Raw genomic sequence first — 26,575 nt, forward strand, 5'->3', positions numbered from 1 at the left:
GTGTGCGTGAGTGTGTTGGAGTGAGTCTCAATAATGCAGCAATCCCCTATTTCGGGTTGCGGTAGTTTCGGATCAAATTACTCATTATGGTCAACGAACGGCTCTCGGTGCTTGGAGGGTTTCCCCTTCCTGTCTGGGTGCTTCACTGACAATTAGCTATGCATATGCCCAACCGGGGAAATGGGGAAAACTTCTTTTCCGTGGCTGATGGGCGAGGAAGGAGTACTTACATTATTCGTCCGAATTCGTCCTTTGCTTGGTCCGCCGCTGGGGTTCCTTGGTTCATCAGCTTCGAGCGGTACAGTTCCACTTTGGCACGAACTTCCTCTTGGCCGAGTCTGCAAGTTTATAATGGCGAAAGCAAAGGAAACAGGGAGATTAGATATGGTGGTTTGATTGGTTTTATTGTGTGCTGTGGATTATGGTAAACGGCTAGATACTGCTTGCTTCTTGCATTCATGACATTGGTGATTTGTTTTGCGGTTTGTGGTGGGTCGTCCTGGAAATCAGGGCTGACAAGAGAGAAGCACTGGCGCAGCCAAAGAAACCTTTCCAGAATTGTTATGGGCCCTTATGCCGCGGACAAACTATGAGCATGAACATTATTTGTATAATGAAACTCATGATCATTAGGGTGGGTCATCATGATCATTTTTTGACGTAGGACTACGTCTTTGATTTCTATATGGGGATACACTTTGTGAAAACCGAAAATTGAACATGTAACAAATTAAGAAAGATTTTGAACGTTAATAACTCAGCTGCCCCTGGTACAATTTCAATAATTTTATCACCAATCGATCAGAAATATGGCTACGCATCGATAACAATGCTTCCGAATGTTGATTTTCAACAAGAAACTATTGGCATTCGTGGCATTCGCCTCCGATCCTCGGACGCGTGCGAATAGTGAGGGTGGAATAGCGTAATATTTTGCACACTCATCGCCATATTCAGAACCAAACGCAAATTCTTCGAGATAACCACCATCCGTCGTCTGGCTCGCCGTGGCGGTGTCTGACGTATCTCCGGTCTGATCTACGAGGTGTGCTGAAGGTGTTCCTGAAAAATGAGATCCGTGATGCTGTTACCTACACTAAACACGCCAAGCGTAAGCAGCCATGGATGTCATCTACGTTTTGAAATGACAGAGACGCACTCTGTTTGGTTTCGGAGGTTAAATCATCACCAACTTTGGCAACAAAACGGCTCTTTTCAGGACCACCAAGCTTATTACAGTAAATAAAGAGTAGGAATAGAATTCATCTGCCTGTTTGTCCATATTCAGAACCAACGACCACACAAAATGCTCATGTAATTAAACTGGAAGCAGGTGTACAAATTATTTTGATCAACCTTGATCAACTTTGAATCGCCACGGCCGGATATTTTCGATGGAAGAAGCAACAATCTAGCATCTAATTCGACGAAGACGACAGGAAACATTTGTGAAGCAGAGTTATCTACGAAAGAGAGTGTCGATGAAGAGAATCGATCAATGTAGATAGGACCTATTGAAAAGTGACGCGAGATTTGTTTTCCGTACTGAGCTCCAATGCTACCGACGCCAGGGAGGCAGCTCCCACACCTGAACCCTACCAATCGACCCATCAACTCAACCGGGGACCAACGGCTTTACTTCCCAAAGGAAGGCGTGATCGGAGACGTTATGCCTTAGAACATGCCGGTGGCGCCGACTGAGATTGGACCCAGGCCTGCTGGGGTGAGAGGTAATCACGCTAACCACCAGCGCCGATATCTTTCAAGGTGATATCACGGCGAATGAGATCGACCCAAATTTGAGTTTAGTTATCTCAGAAATAAGAAATAAAGTGCAGGAACTCAGCGATCAGTAAATTTGCCTCATGTTTTACCAGGTTTTTCCAGGATTTTCCAGGAAAAAGTTCCCGAATTTGAGAAAAGTAAAGATTGGATTCACTCAGTCTATTGGTACTACTCCGAGACTGAATAAAATTTTCGTCAATTTCCTTCTGGCAGATTTTTTAGGTTTTTCACAGGAAACCATGAGACAAATTTACTCATCGCTGAGTTCCTGCACTTTTGGCGATTATGAGTGAACTAAACTCAAATTTGGGTCGTTCTCATTCGCCGTGTACGCAAAAGGAAAAGAGCCAGTGTCACAAATTGATAGCAAACTACTCATAATGGGAGGAGTCTTTGTAGCTTTTATACCACTTGGTTGCACATCATTCTGCTTTAACCTGAAAAGATATAAAAGAGCGCTGCTGTATGGTATTAGCTCATTTTCGCTTCGGACGGCGTGGTGAACAGCAATAGCAGCAGTAGGAAGGTGGTGGCTAGTCCACTCTTTCACACCTAACAAGCAACAATTGACTGGTCGTGGCAAAGGAGGAAAAGGTCTGGTAAAGGAGGCGCCAAGCGTCATCGCAAAGTTCTTCGAGATAACCGCCATCGGTCGTCTGGCTCGCCATGGTGGTGTCCACCGTATCTCCGGTCTGATCTACGAGGTGTGCTGAAGGTGTTCCTGGAAAATGAGGTCCGTGATGCTGTTACCTACACAAAATACGCCAAGCGTAAGTGGCCATGGATGTCCTCTTCTATAAAACGGCTCTTTTCAGGGCCATCAAGCTTACATCAGTAATGAGTTGGAATAGAATTTATCTGTGCTTGTTTGTCCATATTCAGAACCCCCACCATCTCTTCCTCGTCCACCTGCACCCCTTCCCCCACCATTGCCCCCGAAAACCTCTGCGCTCCCCCGCCTAAAGGCTTACCCAGAAGCCTCGAAAGGCCCATGGGTTGTTTTTTTCCGGCCCAAACAAAAACCTTTGAACATTACGAGGATCTCTAAGGATCAACAACACATTTTTCGGCCGTTACCGATATTTTGAAGGTGACACCAATAAAACTGCGCGTTACCGTTGACGACCGGAAGCAGGCTAACCAAATTGTTACGTGCGAGCTTTTTACATTGGAATACCGATTCTACATACCCAGTAGTGAGGTAGTAATTGAAGGAGTGGTCGGGGGCGACCCCGGCGTAGTGGTTAACATCCATACCTCTCACGCCAAAGTCACGAGTTCAAATCTCACCCCCGGACAAGTCACGAATGACCCAAGAGTGTTAAAGTGACAATAATGAAAAAAAAAAAAAAAAAGGAAAAAATGGTCACCGAAGCGAGTTTGACTAGTGATGATTTCATGGGTCCCGATTCCTTCGGAATCTTTAAAAACCGTGCTCTGCCGAAGGTGAAGATATTGGACTGCCTTCAAATGCAGTCAGTATCCATCGTAGGCTCAAAAAAAAAATCGTATTCCTTGTCGAACTCGTTTCGTGTGACTTTTTCGGGCTCAGCGTTACCTCACTACGTCGCTATAGGCAAGGTTCGACTACCTGTACGTCTGTTTGTACCTCGGGTAATGAACTGCTCTAAATGTAAACAACTTGGTCACACATCGGACTACTGCTCGAACAAACCACGCTGCGATCAGTGTGGCGAGCAACATCAAGAGGGCCCTTGCGGTGCTCCACCAAAATGCGTGTACTGCAAGGAGAGCCTGCATACCCTGACTGACTGCCCGAGGTATAAACAGCAGGGAGACAAAATTAAGCGGTCTCTGCAAGCTCGCTCCAAGAGAACTATAGCAGAACTCTTGAAGAATACCGCTCCATCTTCTCAGACCACACCAAAAAGCGTTAACACGTTCTCCATTTTGCCAGTTGATGATCTAGACTCTGACTCAGAGGTCGGTGAGGGTAGTCCGTTTGTCTTTAAAGGCAATACGAGAAAACGAGCAAAAAACACAACACCGAAAAGCCTCGCAAGGCCACTCGTACGGACCACCCTTCCACCTTTGAAAAATCACGAGGTAACGGAAATACACCGAACCCCATTCCACCGGGTTTTCAAGCTTGTAATTATGACAAGAACTTTCCGTCACTTCTAAAACCGCAGATGTCCCAGTTTTTCGGCCAGAAAAGCAGCTGAATAATCAGCAAGAACATGCCCCCATGTTCACGTTTTCTGGTATTGTGGATAGCTTCTTCAGTATATTCAATATCTCTGACTCAACGAGGAGCATTATTAATTTAGTGCTGCCAATGGTGAAAACTCTTTTGAAGCAACTAGCTTCTAGGTGGTCCTTCCTTGCATCGATCATATCCTTTGATGGATAATTCTCCGAATGAGGTCGGGGATATGATCTCTGTTCTTCAGTGGAACTGTAGAAGTCTTATGCCAAAACTTGACACATTTAAATTTTTAGTTAACAATTCACTTTCTGATGCATTTGCCCTTTGTGAAACATGGCTCTCTTCAGACAACGATCTTGCTTTCCACGATTTCAACATTATTGGCCTTGATCGCGCAGATTCGTATGGAGGGTGCTTCTGGGGATCAACAAGCTCCATTCCTTCTACAGAATCGATCTGCCTTCGGTGGCAGGCATTGAAGTAGTTGCATGTCAGGTTAATATTCGAGGTAAATGCCTCAGTATATCTTCCTCCGAGAACCGCGATTTCTCGCCAAAGTCTCTCAGATATCTGCTCAGTTTTATCTGAGCCTCGGTTGATCTTGGGAGATTTTAACTCTCACGGTACAGGCTGGGGGGAACTGCACGACGACAACCGCTCAACATTGATATACGACATGTGCGACTTCTTCAAAATGACAATTCTGAACACCGGGGAAGCTATTCGAGTAGCCAAACCTCCAGCAAAAATAAGCAGATTAGACCTCTCACTTTGGTCGAGTTCACTATCGTTGGATTGCTCGTGGAAAGTAATTCAAGATCCCTACGGTACACGCTATGTCTGAAGGCATTTTTTTTTTGCAACATTCATGTACCTCAGATTTTCCTTCACAAGATGTTAGTATTGATCCTAACAATCAAATCTGTGATGATTTTAAAATATTTCACCTTGGGTTTTTTGAGAAAAAGTGTTTTGAAGTTACAAAGCCGATTATGAAGGCGTATATGAACTATTGACGATACAAAACTATTAAGAATTGAACAAATCAGTTAAACAAGGTTCAAAAGTTGATTGAATTAATCCAAATGGCATTAAAGAGTTCTTTTTGACTCTCAAGTAAAATCCGTATTGATTAAGTCGACTTTGTGCTAAATCAATTAACATTTGTTGTTAGAACAACTTCTTATTTAATTTCTCTTCTCTCATAAGAGTATAAGAGACAGAAACGAGCAGGACAGTCCAAGACAGCTACGTAATCATAGTAGGCATTGATTTTTGTCCTGTTTTGAGTGTTTTTTTTTTTTTAATTTGAGGTATCGTGTAGAAAATCTGGAAAAATTAAAAAAAAAAACCTTATGAAGAAAATAGAGAGTTCGCTGCTTGTGCTTTGAAAAAACGACTCTAAAAAAAAATCAAGCCACTTTAGTAGCGATTGTTGAAAGATTTTTACCGGAGTTCAATAAAGGAGATATTAGGAACCGAAAGTTTTGTGTCCCGTACTCAGCAGGTGGCAAAGGTGGCATTTGCCACTAAAACATGCTGAGGCTTGAAAAATTTGCTTGGATTAAAAAAAAATGGTATGTTTGACTCAACGGCGAGATCGAAAATAAATTCTGGCAACCAAGACAAATTGGTTTGAAAATCGTTTAACCGATAATGCCTTTTAATACAGGAATGAAACTCACATGAGGTTAGCTTCTCTTACCCAGTGAGTTCAGGTAGTCCTCACCTTGAATTACTACAGAATTGATAGAGCTTCATTGCAATTCCCATATTTTGTCTAAGGAAATTTTTCAGGAAGGTTCAGCGACTTTCTAGGAAATTCTGCAAACTATAAGGAACTGTAGTGAATTTTAGGAAAGTTCTGCAAACTTTTAATAAGTTCCTTCAAAGAAGCAGAGAAAAGTTTATTGAACTTCAGGGAAGTTCTACAAACTTTAAAGATGTGCGTCGATCTTCAGAGAAGTTCTTTAAACTTCAGGAAAATTTTGCCAAGTTCAGGGACATTTTGTGAGCTAAAGGGGTGTTCAATGTCCTCCTGGTAAGGGGCTGTTCATAAACTACGTATACTCTTAGGGGGTTGACAAATGTCTACGGCCCATACAAATTTCCAAAAAAAATTGTAGAGAGTTCTGTGAAAAATACCAACATTATATGAACTTCAATGATACTTTGCAAAAAGTTCTTTAAACGTGAGGAATTTTTTGCAAACTTTATGATGGTCTGTAAAATTTAATAACATTAGGAAAGTACTGTGAACTTTAAAAAATAACTGAGAATTTCGGGAATAAATGCCAAACTCAAAAAAATCTCATCGAAGTTCAACGAAATCAAGGAAAAATGTATAAACAGGGATTTGAATTTGAATGTAACTTCTATAAGCTGTCTCATCAGGTTGTTGGTGGAACAACTCCCACTCCTTGTCTTAAAAAACAGGTATAATAGTAAGAATTTGTTGCGATATCTCTTTCTCTTTTACGCTTCCCTTATGAAATGTGATCGAGGGCATGAGCAGGGTGGAAGGGCGTAAAATGAGAATTTGCCAGCTAATAATATATCGTGAGTACGGCTAACACATGTTACATTGCCGTTTACCGGTATAAAAAAGGGAACAGTTTATGAAAATTTAGGTTTAAAAACATCTACAAGAAAGATGATAACAATAAGTTCAAACCAAAGTCGACAGTCAAAGTTGTGCGGGTGTGTAGATATTTGTAAGAAGAACAAAAACACCGCAGAATTTTTTTTTTAATTTGCAAATTATATCTGACGCAGGTTTTTTTCTTGGAAACGTCATGCATGTAGTGAACAGAAACTTCAGAATCTCTTCAAATTGGCAGATGAAAGTAAGAATCACTTTGTTGCTAAAAGCATTAGAGAGTTAGCAGGCAAAAAACTAGCCTACACACTTAGTTTTTTCTACCGAGCTCGGCTGTGCAAATCTCGGCAAAATAAGTTTTACTGAGATCTCAGCAAACATTTCATTTGTTTGCTGAGATTCAGCTAAGCATTATCCGAGACTCAGCTATCAAATGTCACTTTTGCTGAGATGTCAGTGAAACTTATTTTGCCGAGATTTGCACAGCCGAGCTCGGTAGAAAAAACTAAGTGTGTAGGTTAGTTTTTCAAACATCGAAGGAAGACCAAACAGCCAGGAAAAAATCTAAGATTTCTCACGAAGATTTACTCAGCTTTAAGAAAGATCTTTATCTAAGTGTTAATAAGGTCGGTATGTAACTGTTATCTTTATAACTATATATTTTACATAACTTTAAACTGTACTTTTTTATATTACAGACGCTAAAATTTGCTAAATGTTGAGACATACCGGCCGCCAAAGTATCCAGCCCGGCCTCAACTCAGCTATGAAGAAAGACAACGCGGTCAAGAATGATCCCAATAACCCAATATGGTGGCTGCCGAAAATGCGACGACAGTTTTTGAAGGATGAAATTTTTATCATCAGCTAATGAAAAACAACGCATCGCTGATTTTTTGATATGCTGTGTAAAAAAGCCTAATTTTTTAAGGAAAAATATAAAGACACATTGCGCCCTGTATCTACAATTTATGAAAATCATTTTTTAAATGCCATCAATGTTTTTCAATGCAAAATCCCATTTTAATATTATCATTATATTATACTAAGAATTTTTAATTACCTTTCATTTTATATTTTGGTCTTTGAAATGGGCCCAGCGGTTCAAAAATTATAAATTTTTGAAAAAAATTAAAAATAAACTATTTTTTGGACTACCCTAACGTTGAAATGGCCACCCCAATGATAAAATAAAGAAAATATTTTGCGATAAAGAACAAAACTACGATTTTTTACCAAATTCTGAGAACCACTTTGCAATGGAATGTCCCAATAATAGTAAATTTAGGACAATAGTTTGTTTAATTATTTTATTAATTTAAACATTATGAGATCATGACAAAGCTACGATATGTGACGATACCAAAGAGTGAATCTTACTATACTATTGAAACTTAGTATTTGGGCAACTTCAATCCCCTCTTGAATCATTTTCAGCTGAATTTGTTTCGATCCTTAACAGTTTTGTATCATCAATAGTCCGTATACGCCTTTGTAAACAGCTAGTAAACTTCAAAACACTTTTTCTCAAAAATCCCAAGTTGAAATATTTTAAAACCATCACAGATTTGATTGTTAAAATCAATACTAACCTTCTGTGAAGAAAAAACTGAGGTACATGAAAGTTGCAAAAAAAGTGCCTGCAGACATAGCGTGCGGTAGTGACCATTTGCCAATCAAAATTTCTATTACCAATGGTTCATCTTCTACTCGCTCGGTTGACATCGCGTACGATCTTACAAAAAACATTGACTGGCGAAAATTCGCGACCGCAGTTCTTGATGCCAGTCAATCGGTTGAAACACTTCCTCCACTGGATGAGTACTCCTTTCTCGCGCGTCTTATCATCGATTGTGCGCTGCGAGCACAAACGAAACGTGTTCCGGGTGTTTCCGTTCGCAAGCGACCTCCCACTCCGTGCTGGGATATGGATTGCACCAACGCGAACAGCGAGAAGTCCGCCGCGTTTAAACGCTTCCGCAAACACGGTAAGGTCGAGGATTTCGAGCGGTACACCGACCTCGAGAAAACGTTTAAAAGCTTGATTAAAGCCAAAAAACGCGGTTACTGGCGTCGGTTCGTCGATGGTTTGTCGCGTGAGACTTCCATGAGAACACTCTGGAATGTCGACAGGAGAATGCGAAACGCGTCATCACCGGCCAACGAAGACAAGGAGTACTCAGACAGTTGGATATTCAGCTTCGCGCGGAAAGTTTGCCCGGATTCGGTGTCGGTTCAAACCAACGTTCGTGATCGTCCGTCGGGTAGCAACCAAGGTTGCAAAGACTCATTTCAGCTAAAACAATGTTTTTCTAAATTATGAAATAATTAGATGCCATGATCAAATTTTGAATTAGTAGGATACAAGAAGAGGTTGCAAAGAATGTGTTTGACATATTAAACCTGTTTATTTCACTTCATGAGAGTCACAATCAGCGATTTTTCACAAACTCACTCACTCACTCACTCACTCACTCAGCGATCAGCAAATCGCTGATTGTGACTCATAGAAAGCAAAATTTACAAGTTTTATGTTTCCAACGCATACTTTGTAACCTCTTCTTGTAAGTTACAAGTAAAACATGCCATCATACCATCTTTTGGTTTTATTATTCCGAAAAACATTATTTTAGCTGAAATGAGTCTTTGCAACCTTGGTAGCAACGAAATAGATTCTCCGTTTTCGATGGTGGAATTCTCACTTGCTCTCCTCTCATGTAACAATTCAGCTCCAGGAATGGATAGAATCAAGTTCAACTTGCTTAAAAATCTCCCAGACGTCGCGAAGAGACGCTTGTTGAACTTATTCAATCAATTTCTGGAGCAAAACATTGTTCCGGATGACTGGAGGCAAGTAAGAGTTATCGGCATTCGAAAACCCGGTAAACCCGCGTCGGATTATAACTCGTACCGTCCCATCGCGATGCTGTCCTGTATACGGAAATTGTTGGAGAAAATGATTCTTTTTCGTCTAGACAAATGGGCCGAGTCGAATGGTTTACTTTCAGATACGCAATTTGGATTTCGGAGAGGCAAAGGAACGAGCGACTGTCTTGCGTTGCTTTCAACTGAAATTCAACTGGCCTATGCGCAAAAACAGCAAATGGGTTCAGTTTTCTTGGACATTAAGGAGGCTTTTGATTCTGTTTGTATCGATGTCCTTTCGGATAAACTCCACGATAGTGGGCTTTCACCAATTATGAACAACTATTTGAGCAACTTGTTGTCTGAGAAATATATGAGCTTTTCTCATGGAAACTCGACAACTTCACGAATTAGTTACATGGGTCTCCCCCAGGGCTTTATAATTTTTTATGTAAAAAAAATGGATGGTTGTCTTGATGAAAATTGCTCGCTTACAGATGATGGCGATGTTTCTGTCACTGGGCCAAGTGCACCGGACCTGCAAGGACCATTGCAATATACCTTAGACAATTTGTCTACTTGGGCTATGAATATATGGTATCGAATTCTCTCCGGAGAAAACTGAGTTGGTTGTTTTTTTCTAGGAAGCATCATCCTGCACAGTTACAGGTTCAACTAAAGGGTAGAACAATCACTCAAAATATATCTTTCAAGTATTTAGGTGTCTGGTTCGATTCCAAAAGCACGTGGGGAAAACACATTGCGTATGTGAAACAAAAATGCCAACAAAGAATCAATTTTCTTCGTACAATTACCGGAACTTGTCGGTTCTAAAGTACGGTAGCTTCTGAAAATCCGCGGCAAAAACACACATCCTGAAGCTACAACGGGTTCAATACCGTTGCCTCCGAATCGCGCATGGCTGTATGCACTCGACGCATACGATGCGCCTCGGAGTACTCGCGGGTGTTCTCCCACTGACAGATCGTTCCGCGGAACTGTTCTTCCGGTTTCTTATCCGTTTTGAAGCAATGAACCCATTGGAAATAGAAAACTTTGAGAAGCTACTCGACAGAAATCCTAAAACAAGATTCATGAGTTTGTAATATGAGTACATGGAGGTTGGTCCTTCTTCATTCAATTCCTCTCGTGTTTGCCTTCAAGACTTAAATAGTTCCTCTGTAAATTTTGATCTGAACATGTTGCAAGAAATCCGTGGAATACCAGATCACCATCGGGCGATGGTTATTCCCATAATTTTTGCAAACAAGTACCACCATGTAAATAACAATAAGAGTTTTTTCACAGATGGGTCAACTATAAACGCTTCCACTGGATTTGGAGTATTCAACGAATTTCATAGCACCTCATATCAACTGCAAAAAGCCTGTTCCGTATACTTTGCGGAACTAGCAGCCATATTCTACGCAGTAGAGCAAATTGCCTCACTACCATCTGATCACTATTTTATTTTAACTGATAGCCTTAGCTCGTTGGAGGCTATTCGATCAATGAGGCCGATGAAGCACTCCTCGTATTTCCTGACCGAAATCCGAGCTAAATTGAGTACTTTATCTAACTGCTCCTATACTATCACCTTAGTTTGGGTCCCATCTCATTGCTCAATTCCGGGTAATGAGAAAGCGGACTCGCTAGCTAAGGTGGGCGCTATGGAAGGCGATATTTTTGATCGACAAATCGCCTTTGCGGAATTTTTCTTAATTACCCGTCAGCACGTCCTCACCAACTGTTATTGCTCAGTTCACACCCTGGCAGGCTACTGCCTACCGATCTGCACTTAAGCCAGGCATGAACCTACGGAAATTTAGTCGTTGCCTATGCTAGACCGTATTGGAAGATTGCCGCAAAAGCTCAACGCAGATGTCGCCACTGCATGATGATGATAATGTTGACAGACTGCTTATAAAATTCGTGAAAATTAGCATTAAATCATAATTTTCATCAAGCCTGCGTGAAATCCTTCCAATATAACATTCGAATTGAAGAAGAAAACGTTTTTACGATCAGACTGATGTGCATTTTTGACTTTTCCAGGTGAACTTTCATAAGATATATTCATTTCATTTCACGGCTCCATCAATGTTGCATCGTAAATATGATGATAAACAGAAGTAAATTGCTCAATTACTCAAAATAAAGATGATTTGTCATCTTGTTATCACTTTGAAGACCATCTAGCACCATTTTATAGCATGGTGCGTGTTGAGTAAATCAAGTTCCGGTGTGTTTTCCGTCGAAAATTGTGAGTATCAATATGTTTGCTTAAAAAGGCCAAAATGAACATTTATTGAATATTAGCGTCCTATACAACCAATTCTCTATTACCACCAGCATGATACAACCTTTCCTAAGTACATTCACCTAATTTCCCCTTTCATCTTAGTGAAAATCGCACATATTTACCATTTTCTGAAAAATGCAGCTGCGCAGGAGGTAACCTCTCCCTGTGGGTGCAAACTTGTTATGCATAATTTTCCATGAAAACATATCCGATCCATACCGAAATAATAACAAATAGTTTTCAAACACGTTTTCTTACACGATTCAAGCAAAAGTTTCCACGGGAAATTCTTAGTTTTTCTTTATGGACCGATTTGCCCCAAAAAGCGTCTGTTTTACTTGGAAAATTTGGAAACTATCCTCCTTCTAGTAGTTCTCACTTCGAAATGTAGGTGGCGAAAGCTTGGAAAAGTTTCACTGCAAGACGCCAATAGCACAACGACTTTCCTTTCACTAGCAGGCTTTTTGGTCCCACTAGCGTCCGATTAGGGGATAGTAAGAGATTAAAAGAATAAAGAAGAGAGATAGAGGATGTTGTTGTTTTGCTGAAAAAAAAAAACACGTTGGCTTGTTGTGCAACATCAAGTTTGTTCGCTTTCATTCCGTTCCAAGGGACAACGTCCATCGTCGTCGTACTAAAATACCTGGGAACATCCAGAGGTGCACAGCGCCAACGTGAAAGACTTCCATTCTGGGCAGCTGCTTGACCTGGGCCCAAGTCTAATTCCTATCGGCTTGCTTAATTTACTTGTTGACGCTCCGCCGCCTTAGTATTTGCCTTTGCTGCGATGTTCTGGCGGATTTAATTCATAATCAAACGCTTGCCTGCAGACTTCGTTTGTATTGCTATCGGCTTCTGATGACATTTACATCTGAGATCCATTTGTGAGGCCACCAGCCACAAGATATATACCGCAGGCAGCGGTTGATGAGACCTGCAGCTTTTGGGTGTTCTCCATTGGTGCTGCACAGATTCCACCTTTTAATCGAAGTTTCGAATTTTGGTACGTTCACCAATCTGATTTGATGTCCGCTTTTGTGTAAATGTCATATTATCACCGACCTTATTACCATCACCTTGGTGTGTGACATCAGGTGTACGCTCCTCTGTGTTTTCGTTACCAATGCAGTTAATTTGACACGTTTGTTGCATTCCCGTATGTCTCAATATTATTCTTGCTGAAGCACCGTCAAACCCACTATCCAGAGGCAGCGAGCCACCTTAACACCTGAAATTATACAAAAACAAATCAAACATTAGCACCAACCCCCCCTTCCTCGATTGCAACAGCTCCAAGCCATGCAACAGGATCATTTCGTGCCCCATGACAACTTGATCCAGTTGCATCCAGGTTCATTGTTTTGGCGCCAGCCGGGAGAGACTTGGTCCTGTACCAAATGCTTTCCTTGTCTCCATTCCGCTCAGCTACTCGCAATTGATTGTGATATAGTGGGCGGAATATTACAATGTGAGACAATTCAATGCAGACGTCTTCCAAATTTGGCCGATCGTCAGGTAATCAGTGGGTTACCACCTGGCACTTCTTAGCAAGCACTATGCTACGAAGCGGACCGGGAGTTTCAATGAACAACCTCCCCCAATTACCCGTCAGCACGTCCTCACCAACTGGCAACAAAAATGGAATGAGAGTGATCTGGGAAGATGGTTACATTCTATTCTCCCACAGGTATCGAACAAGCCATGGTTCAAAGGATTGGACATGAGCCGTGACTTTATACGTGTCATGTCAAGGCTCATGTCTAATCACTACTCGTTCTACTCGCATTTCTTCCGAATCGGGCTCGCAGGCAGCAATTTGTGCACTTGTGGTCGACCACGTGCTTTGGTCATGCATCCTCCATTGTGTTGCTAGATCCGAGTTATCCGCATCCCTCAGGGTCCGAGGAAAAAAGACATCTTGGCGAGCCGAGATCTCGATTATTTTAATTTAATTTATGTGTTTTTAAAACGGATCGATCTGAGGATTTAGTAGTTAGTGTCATCTTGTGTTCTCTCAAGTTGCTAGGTCTCCATCGGTGTACCCCCATGTTTGTCTTTTTCTCCAGTATGTCGCTTAGTTCTAGATCAAGAGCACATTGCTCTAAAAAACCTTGTGTTCTCAATCCCTACCCTGCCACCTGTTTGTTACAATTTGTTACCCCTAACCTCGAGATAGCCGCGAGTAATCGACCTCCGCTCTACTAACGTTAGTTTTAAGTAATTTTGTAACCCAAACGATAAATATCGGCTCCGCAAAGCTACGGCAAATGAGCCTGGAAAAATAAACGCATTAAAAAAAATAGAATGGGATACGTTAATCGATTTGCTTGGGACCAATAGGCTAGTCAAGTAGCGAGCCAATTTGAAATTGTTAGTTTCGAATTGATTGTTGGTATAACTGTGGAAGCAGGAAGTTGAGAGCAGGTAAAAGTCAGAAAGAAGAAGAGAATTTACGAAATTGACAAACTTAAACAACTTATAAGAGGTTCGGCGAACTACACAAATCTTAAAAGAGCTTAAGAGCGAAGTTCAAGGAGTTCCGGACGAGTAGGTACAAATAAACCCGAACAAGTAACATGGATCAATTCTCTTCATCGACTATCAGATAACATGAGCATGCATAAGGGCGTATAAGCGATGATCGATTCTCAACATCGATTTTCTCTTTGCATTACTACAGCTAAGCGAAACAATTTTCTAGAATTTGTTCAATGCAGAGTTGTAACAGGTTGTATTGGCTATGAAAAGCAACAGCAAACGCACCGAAAAACGTTAAATCTAGCGAGTTATTAACAAAAGAGAAAATCGACGAAGAGAATCGATCATCGCTTTTACGCCCTTATGTATGCGTGTTTGTCGTATTGACTGCTAGAAAATAGGTTCTTTCATCGAACTGTGTTTTGAAAACAGCTGGAAATGAGAATAATCAGGACCTGATTTAGAATTGAGTGAGCTTGGTGGAGCAAAATCGTTATTTTGAACCACCCTAATGTATATACCTTGAAGCCAGCAGCAATAATTATTCTAACCAAAGACACCTACGAAACCCAAACCCAAAGTTCATCTCAGCAACCAGCTTGGGCAGCAGTCAAAAAATTTCCTTCATTCAACTGTTCAACATGGAAGCGGTAGCATCATCGTCCAGTCAAGTTCCGATCCTGCGATCCGACGAGGAAGAAGATTTAATTCGTCAAATCTCCGGACTCGGCCTCAAAATCAAACAGATCAAGAATATCGCGTCCATGCCGCCGAATGTGCGGATCAAGATCGAAACGTTGAAAAAGATCCAGCTGGATCTACTGGACAAGGAAGCCGAATTCCACCAGAAGGTCCACTCGCTCGAGGTGGAATATCAGAAAAACTACGACGAAATGAACGAGAAGCGCCGCCAGATTGTGAATGGAATCTACATTCCCAAGCTGGAGGGCGTTCCGGAGTCGACCGATGACGCTGCTGATCAGGCGCAGGGAATCCCGGAATTTTGGTTGACCGTCTTCAAGATGACACCGGTTTTGCATGCAATGATTAGGGAGTCAGACGAGGAGGCCCTCAAGCGGCTGGTGGACGTTCGGACCCAGGTTAAAAGCGAACCGCAACCGCAATTTGTCCTGCAGTTCGAGTTTGAACCCAATGACTTCTTCGAGGATCGTATCCTGGAAAAGAAATATATGATGAAGTGCAGTCCCAACCCTGAGAAGCCATTTTCCTTCAACGGGTTCGAGATTTACGACACCGTTGGTCATGACATTCACTGGAAGGAGGGAGCCAACCTGACGAAGCTAGCGATGACGGACGATAATGGCCAAAAGCACGAGGTGTTGACCACTAGCTTCTTCAACTTCTTCAATCCGAAGCCCCTGTTTGAAGCGGATTCTATTTTGAACGTGCAATTCCTGGAAACGGACTTTGAGATTGGTTACTACATCAAAGAACGCGTCATCCCACGGGCAATTCTCTTCTTCATCGGCCAAATCGACGACGAATTCGATGACGTTTCCGACTCGGCGGACGAGGAAAGCATCCGAGGTGTTTACAATTTGGAGGAAGCACCGGAAGGAGCAGCGGCAAAGCGTGCCATTATCGAGGAAGAACCCCAAGACGAAGATCAATGATCTAGCTACTTGTGTTATGTCGATTGTTTGTTTAATAAACAGTTATAAATAATTTAAATTCGAGACGATCCGATTTTGTTTTTAATTTTTGATCACCCCCACCCTACCCCTTCTCTACGAGAAGACTCATTTTCGTTGATACGTAGAATAATAATAGAAAAACAACACTCACCCTTGACTTTCGAGCACTTCCTCCAGTTCGGCACACTTCACCTCGACCTTACGCTTCCGCTCGTGGTCCAGGATGCCCTGATTGGGCTGCCGGTTGGACTGGGCGTCCAGCTTGGCCAAATCATCCTCCGTCCGGTAGTTGACGTTATCTTTCTTCCCCGGCCGCACGAAGGCTACGTTTCGCTGTACGTGCCCATTTGTGCCGGATCCGCGGGGTGTTACCAATCCGATTCCGTTGTACATGTTTGCTAATCCACTGTTTTGAAATATACACCAACTTCACCACCAAATCAACATGCTCTGAATATTTTTCACCCGACACTCGTTCCTTCTTCCTGGGGATTTTTTTTAACACTCCGATTTGCTCCAAGAGCAGCTCCGCTGCCGCAGCACCAACAGCAGCAGCGGTAAGAAAATCGATCGATGCCGAATCGAAACCACTGATCAAAACAATGGGCCCCAATTTCCGGGCGAATCACACTTCCCGCCGGGCACTTTTCACTGTGAGCACCACCGAGAACCGACCGGGTACCGAATTCGGATGCAATTGAACGCGAAACGTTTGCAATTACCACCGTGGGAGTAAAGTTAATTAGCAGGAGCGTGTTGGTAAATCGTGTTCCACTGTTCGGCCATCACGCAGTGCAACGAGCGAACGACGAGTAAAATCTTCCGCAAATGACGTTTTGAAATGTTTGGCGTCGGTGTGTGCGTGTGTTTTGGATGGAGGAAAGTGAGCGACTTTCGCGGAAATTTACACAACGCAGTGTGAGAGTCTTCAGCGAGCGGGGTGACATCTGGTTGTGAATGTAGAGCGTGTTCGTGACAACGAAAATGCATCGACGCGCCATCTGTTGCTCATCGGTCACATCGTAAAAACTCCCTTTGATCGACGGCTATAAACGCCCAAAAGGGAAATTTAGATTGGTAGCATGGCGTTGTACCGTCTTCCGCCGCGCCCTGTTATAAAAGTCGAAGAGTGACAGGAGTCATCCTCTTTCGCTACAGCGACGTCATCAAGCATCATCATAATTGAAGTGGAACCAAAACAAACAGAAGAAAGTAGTGAATTGAATTTAAACCCGTAGTTTATTGCCTTTTGTAATTAGGTGAAATATAGTAATTTTAAATAGAATATAGACAAAGTAAAGTGCATTTCAAGTCCAGTGATCGCGTGTGAACACTTACCTTTCGAAGGATTGGTCCGCCATCCGAAAGTACCTACAAAGGAAAGAAAAAAAGTGAGTGAAAACTTTACCTGTCCGTGCGCCGACCTGGAAGTCATCGGTTGAGACAATTTTTCTGCTGCTGCTCGCTGTGCTCCCGACATTTGGTCCTTCGAGCCGGATAGCGTCGAATCTCCGCTAGTCCGATAGTCCAGCGCCTAGTGAGCCGCCATCGCACATTCGCTATTGTGCCCACTGAAGAATCGCTTCTTATCGCCATTGTCCCAGCTGAACAATCTGCTACGGAACGCCATCTTCCTGCTTGGTTGCTGCTGTTATCAAATTCAAGGCAAATTAATTGCCTCAACAAGGTAATTAGGTTTCCAACTACTTTTACTTTCTGTTTGTGTGCTACGCTGGTCCATTGTCCACAGATTTCGCTGCAATGTCGACCGAGCGCCGTATCAAGACGCTAAAGATGCGGCTGAAGAGTATAGTGACGTCGCTGAACCTCATTAAGACCTTCGTAGACGATTACGATGAGGAGACGCAGGCTGACGAAGTCCCTGTCCGTCTTGAGAGCCTGATCAAGTTGTGGTCAGACTATAATACTTTCCAAAGCGAGCTGGAGACGCTCGATGAAGCTGCCATCGAGGCCCATCTGAAGGAGCGGGCGTCGCTTGAGTCCGCTTATTATCACGTCAAGGGCTTTCTGTTGGCCCGAAATAAAACGCCAATTACACCAACTCGCCCGTTTCCTAATCATTCAGAAACGCAATTCCTTCCGTCGGCATCGCAGGTGCGTTTGCCCGACGTTAAACTCCCTGTCTTCGATGGCAAATTGGAAAACTGGCTTAACTTCCACGATTTGTATGTGTCGCTGGTCCACTCAGCTGTTGGTCTCTCGAATATCCAGAAGTTTTATTACCTCCGATCATCATTATCGAACACAGCTCTTCAACTCATCCAAACGATCCCAATATGTGCGAACAATTACCCGGTGGCATGGAACCTTCTGCTGGAACACTTCCAAAACCCTGCTCGGCTGAAGCAGGCGTACGTAGACACTCTCTTCGATTTCGCTTCTATCAAAAGAGAAACGGCAACGGAACTCCACAGTCTGGTGGAGAAATTCGAGGCAAACGTCAAAGTTTTGCAGCAATTAGGTGAACGCACGGAGTATTGGGATATTTTGCTCATCCGTATGCTCAGCACTCAACTGGATCCGACGACAAGGCGAGATTGGGAGGAGTACTCTTCGACCAAACCAGCGATCACTTTCAAAGACCTGACATCTTTCATCCAGCGACGAGTTACGGTGCTGCAATCCATCCAGGCCAAGCCCATCGAAGCTCAATCGTCGACCGTTCAGAAGAAGCCAGTTCAGCGATCCGTCTCGAGCCACGGAGCCAACCAGGTCAATCTTCGGAAGTGTGTCGTCTGCTCAGACCATCACCCTTTGTACATGTGTGGAATTTTTTCGCAGCTTTCAATAGAAGAAAAGGAGAAAGAGATACGCCGTCATCAACTCTGCCGAAATTGTCTTCGAAAGGGTCACCTATCAAGGGATTGTTCGTCATCTACCAACTGCCGAAAGTGTCGTGGACGTCATCACACGCAGCTATGCTCGAACGATTCCTCTTTTTCGTCGAACTCGAAGCCAGTCCAGCATCCGAAACCTGCTACACCTACTCCAGCTACCATTCCTCCGACCATGTCCTCATCTGTTACGGTCGTCGAATCCATCAGTTACGCTTCCGCTGGCCATAAGAAGAAGACAGTTCTCCTTGCCACTGCTATGATCATCTTAATCGATGACAACGGGGTCGAGTACGTTGCCCGCGCACTTCTGGACTCAGGAAGTGAATGCTGCTTCATCACGGAAAGGTTTTCGCAGCGCATCAAGGCTCAGAGGAAGAAAATCTATCTTCCAATCTCCGGAATCGGTCAAGCGTCCACTCAAGCTAGGCTTAAGTTTTCATCCACAATCCGCTCTCGAGTTGGCACGTACTCCACCAGCGTCGAATTTCTCGTTCTACCCAAGGTGACCATCGATCTACCAGCCACTTCCGTTGATACTTCAACTTGGGACATGCCACCCAGCATTCAACTCGCAGATCCGTCGTTTGACAGCACCAATCCCATCGATGTCATAATTGGAGCTGAAATTTTCTTTGACTTGTTCAAGGTTCCTGGACGCATTCCTCTCGGCGACAATCTTCCGGTATTGGTCAATTCCGTCTTTGGTTGGGTAGTAGCTGGGAAATCTACAATGAGTCCGTCTACCGCTCTCGTCGTTGCAAACGTCGCTACCGTCGCAGATATCCATCAGCTCATGGAAAAGTTCTGGACAATCGAGGAAGACAGCACATCGACAGCGTACTCCGTCGAAGAAGCTGCCTGCGAGGAACATTTTTCTCGTACTGTAGCTCGTACTCCAGAAGGACGCTACGTAGTCCGCTTACCGTTCAAGGAAGAGGTCATAAATCAAGTTGGCGACAACCGTCGTACCGCTGTTCGTCGATTCCACCTGCTTCAAGGTCGTCTAATCCGCAACCCCGACCTTCACCAGCAGTACAAGGCTTTCATCGACGAGTATCTCGACCTCGGACACATGAAGCGCATTCATGATTACGAAGACCCAGAGGTACAGCACTATTACCTCCCACATCACGCTGTGATACGAGAGGAAAGCACGACGACGAAGTTACGGGTCGTCTTTGATGCCTCGTGTAAAACCCCGAACGGACCTTCGCTCAACGACGCTCTGATGGTTGGACCAACGGTGCAAGAGGACATCCGATCGATCACGATGCGCTCCCGAAAGCATCAAGTCATGGTAGTTGCTGATGCCAAGATGATGTACCGTCAAGTTCTCGTCGACCCTCGTGACTGCCGAGTCCAACTCATCGTCTGGAAACCATCACCGGACCATCCGATGGAGACATATCAACTGAATACCGTAACGTACGGTACTGCCAGCGCTCCTTTCCTCGCCACTCGGGTACTGATCCAACTTGCCGACGACGAAGGTCAATGTTTTCCCCTTGCAGCCAAAGCTCTGAAGAAAGACGTCTACGTTGACGATCTCTTTTCCGGCGGAAGAAACGCAGCAGAAGTAATTGAACTCCGGAACCAGCTAGATGCACTCCTAGCAAAAGGCGGATTTCAACTTCGCAAGTGGGCTTCAAACGATGAGGCAGTACTCAAGGGAATTCCACCTGAAAATCGCGCACTCAAGACTTCCGTAGACCTCGATCGAGATCAGGTCATCAAAACTCTCGGGCTACATTGGGAACCAGCCTCAGATTGCCTGCGATACAAAATCGACCTACCATCTGATACAGCAGACCAACCTGTTACTAAACGAATCGCTCTTTCGCTCATCGCCCGTCTCTACGACCCGCTTGGCTTAGTGGGACCTGTCGTAACTGCTGCCAAGGTTTTCATGCAGAACCTGTGGAAACTGAAAGACGACAGTGGATCTTCGTGGAGTTGGGACAAGGAACTACCGATGGAGTACCAGATCCATTGGACAAATTACCAGTCTAAATTGCCGCGACTCAACGAACTTCGCATCGAACGCTGTATTCTGCAACCCGAACCTGCAACGATCCAGATCCACATCTTCGCTGATGCCTCGCAGCTTGCCTATGGAGCCTGTGCATACGTCAGATCCACTAATGCATCTGGAATAGTTAAGGTTGCGCTCCTCACTGCAAAATCAAGAGTAGCACCTCTAAAAAGGCAATCGATTCCTCGACTCGAGCTCAGTGGAGCACTACTGGCAGCGCAACTCTACGAAAAGGTTCAGTCATCGCTCCGTCTCGACGCGAAATGCTACTTCTGGCTCGATAGCACCGTCGTACTCTGCTGGCTCAACGCATCTCCTTCTACTTGGAACACGTTCGTTGCCAACCGAACATCTAAGATCCAGCTCACCACCCAGAATAGCTCGTGGAATCATGTCGCTGGTCTAGAAAATCCTGCGGACTGCATTTCACGTGGGATAACTGCAGACACTATAATTGATTTTGACATCTGGTGGCAGGGACCTGAATGGCTTCGGCAACCTCAAGATTGCTGGCCAGTAGCTGGAAGTACACAAGATCAACCTTCTGAGGCGTTGGAAGAAGCACGTCGAATCTCCCTAGCAGTATCGTCGTCACCAAACGAACCGTCATTCGTCGACCTGCTCGTCGAAAAATTCTCCGAATACCATTACCTTTTGCGTGTGGTCGCATACTGCCGTCGTTTTCTTCAAAGCTGTCGAAAACAATCCAGTGGACTGCCAAATTCTACTCTGCTGAAAGTAGAAGAGATGTTAGAAGCGGAGAGAATACTCATCAGATTGGTTCAACAACAAGCCTATAGCGAAGAGTGGAAGCAGCTTCAACAGTCGGAACCAGTATCGATGAAATCTCGCCTCAAGTGGTTCCACCCGTTCATCTCGTCAGAGAAGGTAATTCGCATCGGTGGCAGATTGGAAAAGGCAGAACAACCATACGATAGCAAGCATCAAATTCTCCTGCCAGCATCGCACAAACTTTCGCTGCTTTTGGTTCGCAGCTATCACGAACGGCATCTCCACGCAGCTCCACAATTGCTCCTCAATCTACTTCGGCAACGGTACTGGATCATAGGGGCCAGGAACATGGCCAAGCGTGTGGTTCACACCTGTGTTACTTGCTTCCGAGCACGCCCTCGAATGCTGGAGCAATTTATGGCCGAGCTTCCTGCGTCAAGAACTACTGCAAGTCGACCCTTCACCATTACAGGAGTAGACTATTGGGGACCAATTTCACTCAAGCCTATACATCGTCGTGCTGCACCCGGGAAAGCTTACGTTGCCGTGTTTATTTGCTTCTCCACGAAAGCAGTACATCTGGAACTTGTAGCAGATCTCAGCACACCGAAATTTTTACAAGCGCTTCGTCGGTTCGTGTCTCGCCGTGGCCTTTGCTCCGATCTACACAGCGATAATGGTCGAAACTTCGTTGGAGCGAATAATGAACTTCGGGATCTCGTTCGCAACAAGGAGCATCGCAATGCTATCGCACAAGAATGCAATCTGCAAGGAATTCGTTGGCACTTCAACCCTCCTAGAGCATCCCACTTCGGCGGGCTATGGGAGGCCGCAATAAAGTCTGCTCAAAAGCATTTCGTGCGGGTCCTCGGAAAGCACACTCTTGCCTACGACGAAATGACTACGCTACTGTGCCAAATCGAATCCTGTCTGAACTCTCGACCGATTGTTCCACTGAGCGATGATCCTAGCGACTTTGAGCCACTCACTCCGGGACACTTTTTAACGGGATCCGCCCTCAAGGCTGTTCCAGACGTCAATTACATTGATATCCCAACGAATCGACTTCGACAGTGGCACCTGGTCCAAAAACTTTTCCAGGAATTGTGGAAAAGATGGCACTTGGAGTACCTTTCCACACTGCAGCCACGTACAAAATGGTGCAATCCACCTATTCAGCTGCAGCAAAACCAACTTGTTGTTCTTCGCGACGAAAACACTGCACCAATGCACTGGCAGACCGCTACAATCGACCAGGTTCATCCCGGTTCAGATGGAGTCATCAGGGTAGTAACGGTCCAAACACCAACCGGCCGTTACGTTCGCCCGGTATCAAAAATTTGCCTTTTACCAGTGCAATCATCGTCCGACCAAAACCAACCACCACAGATGTAAACATCAACACTGCAGCCACCCAGCTACTTGCATTCCAAAATTCACCTTCAACGATAGTATTCCGAAGTTCACGACTATCCGTTCACAACAGGAGCATCTGTAATTAAAAATCAATGCCTTTCATTAGAAAGGACAAGGTAAGCACCTGTCCAATCTAATAATTTATATCAAACCCCGCTACCGGGTCTTATGTTTGCAGACCATTTTTCTATCGTCGACTTTCGTGTATAAACAAATCGTCCGTCGAAGCTTCATCGATCGTATAGCAGTGACAGTCCCGATGCGAGAAAGAGACCGGTAGCAGAGCAGCTGATCATCGAGTATACACGTCAGAAACGAAGTTCCTGAAGGGGCCAGTATGTTCGTGACAACGAAAATGCATCGACGCGCCATCTGTTGCTCATCGGTCACATCGTAAAAACTCCCTTTGATCGACGGCTATAAACGCCCAAAAGGGAAATTTAGATTGGTAGCATGGCGTTGTACCGTCTTCCGCCGCGCCCTGTTATAAAAGTCGAAGAGTGACAGGAGTCATCCTCTTTCGCTACAGCGACGTCATCAAGCATCATCATAATTGAAGTGGAACCAAAACAAACAGAAGAAAGTAGTGAATTGAATTTAAACCCGTAGTTTATTGCCTTTTGTAATTAGGTGAAATATAGTAATTTTAAATAGAATATAGACAAAGTAAAGTGCATTTCAAGTCCAGTGATCGCGTGTGAACACTTACCTTTCGAAGGATTGGTCCGCCATCCGAAAGTACCTACAAAGGAAAGAAAAAAAGTGAGTGAAAACTTTACCTGTCCGTGCGCCGACCTGGAAGTCATCGGTTGAGACAATTTTTCTGCTGCTGCTCGCTGTGCTCCCGACAGAGCGATTTGAGGAAATTGGAAATTACTCGCAGAAGTTCGGAGTAAATTGTGATTAGGGCGAAACCAGCAAAATTTAAACCAATGGAGAGTCATCAGCAATCAGATCACAGAGAACAGACGTTCAAGCTCGGTCAGAAACTTGTGTAAAATAAGTGGGAACGTCGCCGTTACGTGGTGTTAGCATCTCCTGATTTTCTCTATAAATTTTCCACTTTCGACCAATTTGGCGCTAGTATCTATAAATTTCTGTTGAAAATTGCCACTTGGCGCTACTAGCACTTAGTGTCTAGTGTAATTTGTGCAACGCCAGCGCCATCATGTTGTCAAAGAGGGTTTTTAAGTGGGGAAGTCGCCGTTAGTGGCGCTTAAGTCAAATAGAAATCTTTACACAAGTTTTCAGAGAAATTTTGTTCGAGCCTCCATGTCTGTTCTCTGTGATCAGATGGAGCAGGAAAAGATCAACTAACAAATATCCCCAAACATTTTTTTTAAGTGTTCCACTATCGAAAAATCCGTGCAAAGTGAAACAATATTTATTTCTAATCAATCTTAAAAATGGATTACGCTCTTTCCTTGGTTTGGAATAGTACAGGCACAGACAAACAGACATAAAACTCGCAAGTTGTTTATCGAACAAGCATTTAACGGTCAATTTAAAAGTATCGTAGTTGGTAGTACCATAGAGGTAACTCTAAGACCACTGGGTCCCGAAGAAAATCATTATTATTTTTGGCTCACTCAGTACCAGAACAACGGTCCCAAGCAGTCCCAAGCTATTTCACTCACCCCTGCATGTTCTGCATGAATCCACACACCCCTGATGTTATCTGTCAAACTTTCATAGCGAATCAAAACAAACATAGTGTAGTAATAGAATTTCAACTAGAATAGGGTACGTTAATCGTTTGCTTGGGACCAATAGGCTACTAAAGTGGTGAGCCAATTTAAAATCGTTAGTTTCGTATTGATTGTTGGTAGTACCGCCACCTGTGGCGCGCATATTCAATTGCCTTGCGTTTGACGTTTACACACTACCGCTATCTGTTCAGCGTACTACCAACCACAGTTTATTCAACAGATGGTGGTAAAGTTTTAGCGACGATGTTTTACAGTGATAAATATTCAACGTGTTATGTCTGTTCGTCTGTGGTACAGGGTTGAATTTGAGCGGGGTTCTCCTTGTTTATGCTCTTTAGTACACTCAGAAAAATTTACCGTCGAAATAAACATATTTGAGGCAAATTTAAACGTAAACTCAGTTATTTTAAACATGTTTAATGTTAAAAAAAAAAACATATTTTGAAATTATTGTAGCATTTGAATGCGAGATAAAACCAAATATTTAAAATGGGTAGCAAATAAATGGAAATCGGCAGGCAGGGCATCTATCTCGGCATCTATATTCCTGCTATTTTTCGGTGCGATTAAGGGTGGTCTATGGGTGTTGGGATCCAGGTCAAAGATCCGAGGGCTATCGGAGTGGGTGTCCGGGGGTTCCATTTCAGTAAAACCGGTGAAACTTTGTGATATTAGCGTCGTTTTGTCGTTTCTGACGCTGGTCTTCATACCGGCCTCTTTCTACGTTTGGTGTTGGGGGATTATCTGTTTTTCTTCGACGTCGAGTTGGGGTGAGGATTATATGGGGATCGGCATCAGAAACGAAGAAGTGACGTTGATATTGTGGGCTTCCACCGGTTTTGTCGAGCTTGGAACATTCACCCCTATTCTTATTTTCGTTCGAACCGTATTTTCTACACAAAAAAAAAAGTTTTTTTGTATGGAAAATACGGTTCGAACGAAAACAAAATATAGGTGGTTCCGTGTATGACTATGATTGCCCTGAACCATTTGATATGAATTTTAGTTGGGACATGTTAAGAAATTTAGCTCTTGGAAAATCTTGGTGGCCCTTAAAAGGGCCTGATTGGGCACTCGCAAGAGTCTCGGCCCGTCTGCTGCTCGACAGGGGTTGAACTGGTGTCTGGGACAGGTTGGAAGGGCGCAGAATATCAGTGTCCACCCAGCTAATGCTCCTCCCCTTTTTAGTTTTTCTCGTTTAACCCCTTTTCTCAACAAGTTGGTAAATCCACAGAGCACAGACATTGAGACTCGAACAAAATTTCTCTAAAAACTTGTGTAAAGATTTCTATTTGACTTAAGCGCCACTAACGGCGACTTCCCCACTTAAAAACCCTCTTTGACAACATGATGGCGCTGGCGTTGCAAAACTTACACTAGACACTAAGTGCTGGTAGCGCCAAGTGGCAATTTTCAACAGATAATTTATCAATACTAGCACGCAATTGGTCGAAAGTGATAAATTTTTAGAGGAAATCAGGAGATGCTAGCGGTACGTAACGTCGACGTTTCCACTTAACTTTACACAAGTTTCTGATCGAACTTGGACGTCTGTTCTCTGTGGTAAATCTTAACCTTTAGCAGAAAGACGCTTAACACTTTTTTCGGCGAATTTATGATCCTGTTTCACGTCAAGGTTCTTCTCTATCCAGTATGTTACGATCGCTTATGGCCGCCACAATCTGGCTGAGTTTCTGGTAGGGAACATAAGATTTGAAGTTTGGCTTGTGTCGTTTGACGCGTAAGCGATCAAATTTGAACGTTTACACGTCAAACGACACAACCCAAACGTCAAATCATATGTTCCCTACCAAAAACTCAGCCAGATTGTGGCGGCCATAAGCACTCGTAAAATTCTGGATACCTGTTCAGATAAATTAGTACTTTTATTTATTTTCTCTACTGCACTTAATCAAACGAGTAGAAATAAGAAGGGATGACGGTTACGCGAATAATTGAAAATTCGATAAATAT

At 43.7% G+C, this 26,575-nt stretch overlaps 3 protein-coding genes across 4 annotated transcripts in view; 2 read left to right on the top strand and 1 right to left on the bottom strand.

Annotated features, from left to right (window-relative positions):
* The window catches only part of Srrm234 (Serine-arginine repetitive matrix 2/3/4), a 114,477-nt gene extending 97,833 nt beyond the window's left edge, over nucleotides 1-16,644 (bottom strand). For both annotated transcript variants that reach the window (XM_065230371.1, XM_065230370.1), the window contains exons 1-2: nucleotides 16,006-16,644; nucleotides 231-338 (exon numbers count right to left, since the gene is read on the bottom strand). In XM_065230371.1, the coding sequence (XP_065086443.1) occupies nucleotides 231-338; nucleotides 16,006-16,247 (350 nt within the window). In that variant the 5' untranslated portion in view covers nucleotides 16,248-16,644. The remainder of the gene's footprint in view (nucleotides 1-230; nucleotides 339-16,005) is intronic.
* Nucleotides 14,753-15,865, top strand: LOC135708633 (nucleosome assembly protein 1-like 1). Its single transcript, XM_065230734.1, has one exon. The coding sequence runs from the start codon at nucleotides 14,841-14,843 to the stop codon at nucleotides 15,831-15,833; it is 993 nt and encodes a 330-aa protein (XP_065086806.1). The 5' UTR covers nucleotides 14,753-14,840; the 3' UTR covers nucleotides 15,834-15,865.
* An 835-nt stretch (nucleotides 16,645-17,479) lies between the features above and the next one.
* Nucleotides 17,480-22,871, top strand: LOC135708671 (uncharacterized). Its single transcript, XM_065230772.1, has 2 exons — nucleotides 17,480-17,541; nucleotides 17,605-22,871. The coding sequence occupies exon 2, from the start codon at nucleotides 17,616-17,618 to the stop codon at nucleotides 22,869-22,871; it is 5,256 nt and encodes a 1,751-aa protein (XP_065086844.1). The 5' UTR covers nucleotides 17,480-17,541; nucleotides 17,605-17,615.
* The last annotated feature ends 3,704 nt before the right edge of the window (nucleotides 22,872-26,575 follow it).

Source organism: Ochlerotatus camptorhynchus, unplaced genomic scaffold, assembly GCF_037179485.1.
Source record: "Ochlerotatus camptorhynchus isolate MF236.1 unplaced genomic scaffold, CSIRO-AGI_Acam_v1.1 ptg000330l, whole genome shotgun sequence".
In the NCBI taxonomy this organism is placed as follows: domain Eukaryota; kingdom Metazoa; phylum Arthropoda; class Insecta; order Diptera; family Culicidae; genus Ochlerotatus; species Ochlerotatus camptorhynchus.